The 11,887-nt window shown below is 44.7% G+C and overlaps 1 protein-coding gene across 1 annotated transcript; it reads right to left on the bottom strand.

The window, feature by feature from the left end:
• Nucleotides 1-9,607: 9,607 nt before the first annotated feature.
• LOC106591188 (cell wall integrity and stress response component 2-like) lies at nucleotides 9,608-11,675 on the bottom strand. The gene is made up of 2 exons (XM_045712757.1): nucleotides 10,095-11,675; nucleotides 9,608-9,706 (listed from the first exon to the last, which is right to left on the bottom strand). Exon 1 carries the CDS (start codon nucleotides 11,111-11,113, stop codon nucleotides 10,190-10,192), a length of 924 nt encoding a protein of 307 aa, XP_045568713.1. The 5' UTR covers nucleotides 11,114-11,675; the 3' UTR covers nucleotides 9,608-9,706; nucleotides 10,095-10,189.
• Nucleotides 11,676-11,887: the final 212 nt, after the last annotated feature.

Genomic DNA, 11,887 nt, shown 5'->3' with positions numbered 1-11,887 from the left:
TACTAGTCATGCTGGTGTAGTCTATAGCTGAGCTGGTTAAACTGTAGTAGGGTCCACATAGATACTAGTCATGCTGGTGTAGTCTATAGCTGAGCTGGTTAAACTGTAGTAGGGTCCACATAGATACTAGTCATGCTGGTGTAGTCTATAGCTGAGCTGGTTAAACTGTAGTAGGGTCCACATAGATACTAGTCATGCTGGTGTAGTCTATAGCTGAGCTGGTTAAACTGTAGTAGGGTCCACATAGATACTAGTCATGCTGGTGTAGTCTATAGCTGAGCTGGTTAAACTGTAGTAGGGTCCACATAGATACTAGTCATGCTGGTGTAGTCTATAGCTGAGCTGGTTAAACTGTAGTAGGGTCCACATAGATACTAGTCATGCTGGTGTAGTCTATAGCTGAGCTGGTTAAACTGTAGTAGGGTCCACATAGATACTAGTCATGCTGGTGTAGTCTATAGCTGAGCTGGTTAAACTGTAGTAGGGTCCACATAGATACTAGTCATGCTGGTGTAGTCTATAGCTGAGCTGGTTAAACTGTAGTAGGGTCCACATAGATACTAGTCATGCTGGTGTAGTCTATAGCTGAGCTGGTTAAACTGTAGTAGGGTCCACATAGATACTAGTCATGCTGGTGTAGTCTATAGCTGAGCTGGTTAAACTGTAGTAGGGTCCACATAGATACTAGTCATGCTGGTGTAGTCTATAGCTGAGCTAGTTAAACTGTAGTAGGGTCCACATAGATACTAGTCACGCTGTTGTAGTCTATAGCTGAGCTGGTTAAACTGTAGTAGGGTCCACATAGATACTAGTCGTGCTGGTGTAGTCTATAGCTGAGCTGGTTAAACTGTAGTAGGGTCCACATAGATACTAGTCCTGCTGGTGTAGTCTATAGCTGAGCTGGTTAAACTGTAGTAGGGTCCACATAGATACTAGTCATGCTGGTGTAGTCTATAGCTGAGCTGGTTAAACTGTAGTAGGATCCACATAGATACTAGTCATGCTGGTGTAGTCTATAGCTGAGCTGGTTAAACTGTAGTAGGGTCCACATAGATACTAGTCATGCTGGTGTAGTCTATAGCTGAGCTGGTTAAACTGTAGTAGGGTCCACATAGATACTAGTCATGCTGGTGTAGTCTATAGCTGAGCTGGTTTAACTGTAGTAGGGTCCACATAGATACTAGTCATGCTGGTGTAGTCTATAGCTGAGCTGGTTAAACTGTAGTAGGGTCCACATAGATACTAGTCATGCTGGTGTAGTCTATAGCTGAGCTGGTTAAACTGTAGTAGGGTCCACATAGATACTAGTCATGCTGGTGTAGTCTATAGCTGAGCTGGTTAAACTGTAGTAGGGTCCACATAGATACTAGTCATGCTGGTGTAGTCTATAGCTGAGCTGGTTAAACTGTAGTAGGGTCCACATAGATACTAGTCATGCTGGTGTAGTCTATAGCTGAGCTGGTTAAACTGTAGTAGGGTCCACATAGATACTAGTCATGCTGGTGTAGTCTATAGCTGAGCTGGTTAAACTGTAGTAGGGTCCACATAGATACTAGTCATGCTGGTGTAGTCTATAGCTGAGCTGGTTAAACTGTAGTAGGGTCCACATAGATACTAGTCATGCTGGTGTAGTCTATAGCTGAGCTGGTTAAACTGTAGTAGGGTCCACATAGATACTAGTCATGCTGGTGTAGTCTATAGCTGAGCTGGTTAAACTGTAGTAGGGTCCACATAGATACTAGTCATGCTGGTGTAGTCTATAGCTGAGCTGGTTAAACTGTAGTAGGGTCCACATAGATACTAGTCATGCTGGTGTAGTCTATAGCTGAGCTGGTTAAACTGTAGTAGGGTCCACATAGATACTAGTCATGCTGGTGTAGTCTATAGCTGAGCTGGTTAAACTGTAGTAGGGTCCACATAGATACTAGTCATGCTGGTGTAGTCTATAGCTGAGCTGGTTAAACTGTAGTAGGGTCCACATAGATACTAGTCATGCTGGTGTAGTCTATAGCTGAGCTGGTTAAACTGTAGTAGGGTCCACATAGATACTAGTCATGCTGGTGTAGTCTATAGCTGATCTGGTTAAACTGTAGTAGGGTCCACATAGATACTAGTCACGCTGGTGTAGTCTATAGCTGAGCTGGTTAAACTGTAGTAGGGTCCACATAGATACTAGTCACGCTGGTGTAGTCTATAGCTGAGCTGGTTAAACTGTAGTAGGGTCCACATAGATACTAGTCATGCTGGTGTAGTCTATAGCTGAGCTGGTTAAACTGTAGTAGGGTCCACATAGATACTAGTCATGCTGGTGTAGTCTATAGCTGAGCTGGTTAAACTGTAGTAGGGGCCACATAGATACTAGTCATGCTGGTGTAGTCTATAGCTGAGCTGGTTAAACTGTAGTAGGGTCCACATAGATACTAGTCATGCTGGTGTAGTCTATAGCTGAGCTGGTTAAACTGTAGTAGGGTCCACATAGATACTAGTCATGCTGGTGTAGTCTATAGCTGAGCTGGTTAAACTGTAGTAGGGTCCACATAGATACTAGTCATGCTGGTGTAGTCTATAGCTGAGCTGGTTAAACTGTAGTAGGGTCCACATAGATACTAGTCATGCTGGTGTAGTCTATAGCTGAGCTGGTTAAACTGTAGTAGGGTCCACATAGATACTAGTCATGCTGGTGTAGTCTATAGCTGAGCTGGTTAAACTGTAGTAGGGTCCACATAGATACTAGTCATGCTGGTGTAGTCTATAGCTGAGCTGGTTAAACTGTAGTAGGGTCCACATAGATACTAGTCATGCTGGTGTAGTCTATAGCTGAGCTGGTTAAACTGTAGTAGGGTCCACATAGATACTAGTCATGCTGGTGTAGTCTATAGCTGAGCTGGTTAAACTGTAGTAGGGTCCACATAGATACTAGTCATGCTGGTGTAGTCTATAGCTGAGCTGGTTAAACTGTAGTAGGGGCCACATAGATACTAGTCACGCTGGTGTAGTCTATAGCTGAGCTGGTTAAACTGTAGTAGGGTCCACATAGATACTAGTCATGCTGGTGTAGTGTATAGCTGAGCTGGTTAAACTGTAGTAGGGTCCACATAGATACTAGTCATGCTGGTGTAGTCTATAGCTGAGCTGGTTAAACTGTAGTAGGGTCCACATAGATACTAGTCATGCTGGTGTAGTCTATAGCTGAGCTGGTTAAACTGTAGTAGGGTCCACATAGATACTAGTCATGCTGGTGTAGTCTATAGCTGAGCTGGTTAAACTGTAGTAGGGTCCACATAGATACTAGTCATGCTGGTGTAGTCTATAGCTGAGCTGGTTAAACTGTAGTAGGGTCCACATAGATACTAGTCATGCTGGTGTAGTCTATAGCTGAGCTGGTTAAACTGTAGTAGGGTCCACATAGATACTAGTCATGCTGGTGTAGTCTATAGCTGAGCTGGTTAAACTGTAGTAGGGTCCACATAGATACTAGTCATGCTGGTGTAGTCTATAGCTGAGCTGGTTAAACTGTAGTAGGGTCCACATAGATACTAGTCATGCTGGTGTAGTCTATAGCTGAGCTGGTTAAACTGTAGTAGGGTCCACATAGATACTAGTCATGCTGGTGTAGTCTATAGCTGAGCTGGTTAAACTGTAGTAGGGTCCACATAGATACTAGTCATGCTGGTGTAGTCTATAGCTGAGCTGGTTAAACTGTAGTAGGGTCCACATAGATACTAGTCATGCTGGTGTAGTCTATAGCTGAGCTGGTTAAACTGTAGTAGGGTCCACATAGATACTAGTCATGCTGGTGTAGTCTATAGCTGAGCTGGTTAAACTGTAGTAGGGGCCACATAGATACTAGTCACGCTGGTGTAGTCTATAGCTGAGCTGGTTAAACTGTAGTAGGGTCCACATAGATACTAGTCATGCTGGTGTAGTGTATAGCTGAGCTGGTTAAACTGTAGTAGGGTCCACATAGATACTAGTCATGCTGGTGTAGTCTATAGCTGAGCTGGTTAAACTGTAGTAGGGTCCACATAGATACTAGTCATGCTGGTGTAGTCTATAGCTGAGCTGGTTAAACTGTAGTAGGGTCCACATAGATACTAGTCATGCTGGTGTAGTCTATAGCTGAGCTGGTTAAACTGTAGTAGGGTCCACATAGATACTAGTCATGCTGGTGTAGTCTATAGCTGAGCTGGTTAAACTGTAGTAGGGTCCACATAGATACTAGTCATGCTGGTGTAGTCTATAGCTGAGCTGGTTAAACTGTAGTAGGGTCCACATAGATACTAGTCATGCTGGTGTAGTCTATAGCTGAGCTGGTTAAACTGTAGTAGGGTCCACATAGATACTAGTCATGCTGGTGTAGTCTATAGCTGAGCTGGTTAAACTGTAGTAGGGTCCACATAGATACTAGTCATGCTGGTGTAGTCTATAGCTGAGCTGGTTAAACTGTAGTAGGGTCCATTTCCATGAATCATGATGTCTGGTGTTGATGTATATTGGTTGTCATTCAGAACCATTGATATGTTTTCTCAGTTGGTTCTCTGTCTCTATGTAATTCTCCTCAGTATCATTGATCAGCTCGGCCCTAATTGATGTTTCTCTGTCACCTGGAGCTGCATGGAAAATGGTCCAGGAACAAAAGGACAATTCAGGACTAGTCAGTCCACTACAAGCTGGTATCACTTACTTTCTACTAAACTATATGGACTGGTTTCCCAGACACAGATTAATCCTAGTCCTGGACTAAAAAGCGTGTTCAATGTAGATGTCCAGGAAACCGTCCTTAAATGTGTCATCTTTCATCCTCCCATACTGCTCAGTCCAGCAACATTAAACCTGTCCAGCAGGTGGTGCTATTGACCAAACAATAAAACCAGCAGATATCTGGACTTGCCACTCAGTATATCAGTAATGTTCAGAATAGGACTTTAATATCATTGGAGATTGATGGTCTTTTTAATCCACTATCCAGAGTCAGGAACAGATGAAGTTAGGTCTGCTACTGTTCAGTGATTAAATATGATTTATGGTGATGGGAAATAAAAAATCCAACACTAAACTTCATCTAGTAATAGTTTTCCTTTGTTATTTATTCCAAGGTGTGTCTTTAACTTGTAAATGGATTGTGTGGAGGTGAGCTAGTGGTGTGGCTGATAGAATAGAATGAAAAGGGAGGAAGAGGAAGAGGGGAGGAGTGAAGGGCTGTTCAAGAAACCAGATGAGGAAGAGAAAGATGTTCAGGGGAATTACTGTCTCTGTTCCAAATGGTTCCCTATTCCCTACGTAGTGCACTACGGTGCTTCTGACCAGGTCTAAAGTAGTGTTCTACGTAGGGAATAGGGTGTAGATTTATTAGAATATCATGCTTTAGTGTTTGTCACAAAACAATATTAGATCTCCACCCACCCACACATTGTTATGTTGTCAGGTTGTTCCTCTGTGTTCCTGATTGAAAATCCATTAACAATGAATCACAAACTAATGATATTCCAGTTGTGTTTAGACATCTTCATGTCTGACATCCCCCAGTTCTGTTCAGACCCATTGAACTGGGTCACATTGTAAATTGTACAATGTGTACAAGGGTACATATTAAGTTGTACTCTTGGCTGTAGTAGATGGCCTCTACTGTTTCCGTGTTGTTGATGTTGGTGCTTATGGGAAGTGATGGCGGGACCCTCCGGGACTCTGCCTTTGGCCAGGCACTTCAGGATGGCACCCTGGAGATTCCACCACCTGCATCACTCCCTGGGGCTGAAGACCTGGGACCTGTTCCTCACGTCGTCGTCGGCGACGAGGCCTTCCCTTTAAGACCCAACCTCATGAGGCCCTACGCTGGACGCCAGCTGCCATTGCCAAAGCCTGTAAGGATCTTTAACAAACGACTGTCCAGGGCAAGGTTAGTTGTTGAATGCGCCTTTGGGATTCTGGCAGCCCGGTGGATAATGTATCGGAGAGTGCTTGGTCTCAGCCCCTCAAATGTCGATGCCTGCGTGAAGGCCACGTGTTCTCCACAACTACCTGCGGAGGTCATTCCAGGAGCCGCTCCGGATGGAGATGGGCACGCCAAATGGTCACCTACCTGATGTCACCAGGGCAGGTGCCAACAACGCCCCAGACAGGCACTCCAGGTGAGGGAGAAGCTGACCACCTACTTCTCATCGCCAGCAGGTGAAGTTCCATGGCAGTTTGCCTTGGAGGGAAACAGCTCTTTGAAGAGCCCAATAACACAAAGGTTATTTTAAGAACCATCCACCGTTGTCCATAAAATATCATTTTTTCCCCAGATGACTTTATGTATCATTGTCTCTCTTCATTTGGAAGCTATATTTAAGTGACATTTGGGAGTAAAGACCACACCTTAAAACCCCTTCCCTCTCTCATTAACGTCAGTATTATACACACCTGGCATGGTACATCAGGTGAGCAGGACCACACCTTAACCCCTTCCCTCTCTCATTAACGTCAGTATTATACACACCTGGCATGGTACATCAGGTGAGCAGGACCACACCTTAACCCCTTCCCTCTCTCATTAACGTCAGTATTATACACACCTGGCATGGTACATCAGGTGAGCAGGACCACACCTTAACCCCTTCCCTCTCTCATTAACGTCAGTATTATACACACCTGGCATGGTACATCAGGTGAGCAGGACCACACCTTAACCCTTCCCTCTCTCATTAACGTCAGTATTATACACACCTGGCATGGTACATCAGGTGAGCAGGACCACACCTTAACCCCTTCCCTCTCTCATTAACGTCAGTATTATACACACCTGGCATGGTACATCAGGTGAGCAGGACCACACCTTAACCCCTTCCCTCTCTCATTAACGTCAGTATTATACACACCTGGCATGGTACATCAGGTGAGCAGGACCACACCTTAACCCCTTCCCTCTCTCATTAACGTCAGTATTATACACACCTGGCATGGTACATCAGGTGAGCAGGACCACACCTTAACCCCTTCCCTCTCTCATTAACGTCAGTATTATACACACCTGGCATGGTACATCAGGTGAGCAGGACCACACCTTAAAACCCCTTCCCTCTCTCATTAACGTCAGTATTATACACACCTGGCATGGTACATCAGGTGAGCAGGACCACACCTTAACCCTTCCCTCTCTCATTAACGTCAGTATTATACACACCTGGCATGGTACATCAGGTGAGCAGGACCACACCTTAAAACCCCTTCCCTCTCTCATTAACGTCAGTATTATACACACCTGGCATGGTACATCAGGTGAGCAGGACCACACCTTAACCCCTTCCCTCTCTCATTAACGTCAGTATTATACACACCTGGCATGGTACATCAGGTGAGCAGGACCACACCTTAACCCCTTCCCTCTCTCATTAACGTCAGTATTATACACACCTGGCATGGTACATCAGGTGAGCAGGACCACACCTTAACCCCTTCCCTCTCTCATTAACGTCAGTATTATACACACCTGGCATGGTACATCAGGTGAGCAGGACCACACCTTAACCCCTTCCCTCTCTCATTAACGTCAGTATTATACACACCTGGCATGGTACATCAGGTGAGCAGGACCACACCTTAAAACCCCTTCCCTCTCTCATTAACATCAGTATTATACACACCTGGCATGGTACATCAGGTGAGCAGGACCACACCTTAACCCCTTCCCTCTCTCATTAACGTCAGTATTATACACACCTGGCATGGTACATCAGGTGAGCAGGACCACACCTTAACCCCTTCCCTCTCTCATTAACGTCAGTATTATACACACCTGGCATGGTACATCAGGTGAGCAGGACCACACCTTAACCCCTTCCTCTCTCATTAACGTCAGTATTATACACACCTGGCATGGTACATCAGGTGAGCAGGACCACACCTTAACCCCTTCCCTCTCTCATTAACGTCAGTATTATACACACCTGGCATGGTACATCAGGTGAGCAGGACCACACCTTAACCCCTTCCCTCTCTCATTAACGTCAGTATTATACACACCTGGCATGGTACATCAGGTGAGCAGGACCACACCTTAACCCCTTCCCTCTCTCATTAACGTCAGTATTATACACACCTGGCATGGTACATCAGGTGAGCAGGACCACACCTTAACCCTTCCCTCTCTCATTAACGTCAGTATTATACACACCTGGCATGGTACATCAGGTGAGCAGGACCACACCTTAACCCCTTCCCTCTCTCATTAACGTCAGTATTATACACACCTGGCATGGTACATCAGGTGAGCAGGACCACACCTTAACCCCTTCCCTCTCTCATTAACGTCAGTATTATACACACCTGGCATGGTACATCAGGTGAGCAGGACCACACCTTAACCCTTCCCTCTCTCATTAACGTCAGTATTATACACACCTGGCATGGTACATCAGGTGAGCAGGACCACACCTTAACCCCTTCCCTCTCTCATTAACGTCAGTATTATACACACCTGGCATGGTACATCAGGTGAGCAGGACCACACCTTAACCCCTTCCCTCTCTCATTAACGTCAGTATTATACACACCTGGCATGGTACATCAGGTGAGCAGGACCACACCTTAACCCCTTCCCTCTCTCATTAACGTCAGTATTATACACACCTGGCATGGTACATCAGGTGAGCAGGACCACACCTTAACCCCTTCCCTCTCTCATTAACGTCAGTATTATACACACCTGGCATGGTACATCAGGTGAGCAGGACCACACCTTAACCCCTTCCCTCTCTCATTAACGTCAGTATTATACACACCTGGCATGGTACATCAGGTGAGCAGGACCACACCTTAAAACCCCTTCCCTCTCTCATTAACGTCAGTATTATACACACCTGGCATGGTACATCAGGTGAGCAGGAGCACTAATTAAGGTTATAGGACATACAGTTAGTATGATAACTAAGGGAAAGGGTAACCTAGGGTCCATACAAATAGTACAGTTTAACACCATGTTCACTGGCCTGACAAAATACAGGTGGGAAAAGAATGAATTAGGAAGAGAATGTGTTTTTACTTTCATCTTGTCTTAGATCTGCGAAGGTGTAGGGACGAAATGAGCAGATTAAGTCTAAATGAGATATTAATAAACAACTGACTATGAAAACATAATTTAATAAGTATTCAAGTACAGGAAAGAACATGACCGGTAAGTGTAAAAAATGTTAAAAAAAAAATACAACTATTGAAAGAGGTGTGTGTGCGTGTAAACATTTCAAAAAGAGCATCTGTGAATTATTCAGTGTTTGAGTTTCAATTCTGTCAATTCAGAAATCTATGTAACACTAATAATGAATGCTATCCCGAGACTTTATAAACTAATGACTATGAATTGACTGAATTTAAACGGAACGGACGTGTGTGAAAAGAAAGGTACAATGAGGGAGGTGAAGAACAACAACCAGACAACTCCTCTCCTCTTCCTGTCCTTCCTGTGAGCTGCTCGGCTAAATGGACTCCATCTCTGGAAGGGAACAACAACCAGACAACTCCTCTCCTCTTCCTGTCCTTCCTGTGAGCTGCTCGGCTAAATGGACTCCCTCTCTGGAAGGGAACAACAACCAGACAACTCCTCTCCTCTTCCTGTCCTTCCTGTGAGCTGCTCGGCTAAATGGACTCCATCTCTGGAAGGGAACAACAACCAGACAACTCCTCTCCTCTTCCTGTCCTTCCTGTGAGCTGCTCGGCTAAATGGACTCCATCTCTGGAAGGGAAGAGAAAAACAACACATACAAGCTTAACATAATAGCAAACCATAAAAGGTGAGTTTTATGTTAACTAAATACTGCTTGTATAGTGTAGTTAGAGGCATAAATATTGGAACAGTGCAGTAAAGTTGGTAATACTTGCTGTTTACTCATGGAATTTGTATTTCAGAGATAAAGATGAATATGACAGGAAAATATTTAGACAGTAAACTGTTGTTTAGGGATATTTTCTAACCTAGAAACAACAGCTGTACATTTGCCTCATATTAATCCTTTGATCTGAAATACCAATTAGCCTACATGACTATACTGTAAAGAATGACCTACTTCACTGTGGCAACACTTATGACACTACCTGTGATGTGGAGAAGAAAAAAAACGTACCATTGAACTCGGCTTGGAAAAGCAGCTGATCCATTTTAACTTTGACTGCTGCTTTTCTTTGCTGAGGCAGCCTCTTCAGGGTTGTGGCACCAGGCTCATGGCAAAGAGGGTCTCTTCATCCTCCTTCCTGTGAGCATCAGGTTGGGCTGCATCCCTCTCGACGGCTTGGAGGAGCCTCTGCTGAAATGAGTTGAGTGGATCTGGAACCGTCGATGACGCCTGGTGTGACGTTGTTCCTCTTCGTTTCGCTCTCTGTTTGTCTCCACGGCCACATCCTGTTCAACGAGGTCCTCAGTGGTCACTTCCGTGAGGTTCATAATAATCTCAGGTGGTCCTAGATCCAGAGGTGCTTCCTCCATTTCATCGTCTTCCATGGCTGTACCGATGGTGGTGATACTCGTGGATGATGTAGACATTGTAGAGGATCTCGCAGCACCGATGGTGGTCATACTTGTGGATGATGTAGACATTGTAGAGGATCTCGCAGCACCGATGGTGGTGATACTTGTGGATGATGTAGACATTGTAGAGGGTCTCGCAGCACCGATGGTGGTCATACTTGTGGATGATGTAGACATTGTAGAGGATCTCGCAGCACCGATGGTGGTGATACTTGTGGATGATGTAGACATTGTAGAGGATCTCGCAGCACCGGTGGTGGTCATACTTGTGGATGATGTAGACATTGTAGAGGGTCTCGCTGCAGCGGTGGAGGCGATGGTCGCAGTTGTAGGTGACATTGAGGGTCTTGATGCACCGGTGGGGACAACACTTGTGGATGATGTAGTAGAGGGTCTGGCTGTAAAATTGCCACTCGTTGCCCTAGGCACAATAAATGGATCCAGAAAAGAAAGAACGTAGCAGAAGCGCCAAGGCTGCTGGCCTGAAGCTGCTGACCCAGACCTCTTCTTCTCTTTCTCTGCCCTTCTGTCTCTCTGATACCTGTCCCTGAGTCCTCTCCACTTCCTCCTACAGTCTTCTTCTACATAGACATGATAAGCCAAACCATTACCTAGCATACCTATAGTTATTAGATAGCTATCATGGATATGTCACATACTGTACACATAGACACACACACGGTTATCTGACCAAATTATCAGGGGTACAGTAGTATCTACCATTTCTAGGACTATTTATGACATACACACTCACTCTTTCAAACATGATTATTTGGTAAAGTTATCAGGGGTAGTAACTAGCATAATTTATTTGACTATTTATTTCACACACACACCTCATTGGCTAGGTTAGCAAGCTAGGTTAGCTAGCTAGCTAACTAGCCACATCTAGCACGTGCTCACTACTAAACTGACCTGGCAATCCTACTATCGTGGACACTTGTCTCCAAGCAGCATTTTTTGTGTTTATGTCCCTGTAGCTGTCAGCAGTTGTGTCAAAAAGACACGGTTTTGAGGATACTGCGAAAATGATTCTCTCCTCCATGTGTACAACCGCATGCGACCATCTGCAAAAGGTGCCTGCATCAGTATAGTTGCCTAGCTGCGCAAAATGTTACGTAGCAGTGATGCAATGACGCAGTCGGTGTGTTCGAAGCGTCAGTATAGTTGCGTAGCTGCGCAAAATGTTACGTTGCAGTGATGCAATGACGCAGTCGGTGTGTTCGAAGCGTAAGTGACCCGTTATACAAAATAAGAATTGTTCTTATCAGCCTGACTAGGGCTGGGCGATATATCGATATAAAAAAATATATCGATATATATTTTAAATGTGATATGAAATTAGACCATTTCGCATATATCGATATAGTTGAAATTTGCGCTTTGATCCTT

The sequence above is a fragment of the Salmo salar genome, unplaced genomic scaffold (assembly GCF_905237065.1).
Source record: "Salmo salar unplaced genomic scaffold, Ssal_v3.1, whole genome shotgun sequence".
Lineage (NCBI taxonomy): Eukaryota > Metazoa > Chordata > Actinopteri > Salmoniformes > Salmonidae > Salmo > Salmo salar.
The sequence above is the reverse complement of the archived record's forward strand: the minus strand, read 5'-3'. Positions and strand labels throughout refer to the sequence as shown.

Coding starts and splice junctions, on each gene's coding strand:
- LOC106591188 (XM_045712757.1), bottom strand. CDS start 11,113: ATGCTAGGTAATGGTTTGGCTTATCATGTCTATGTAGAAGAAGACTGT.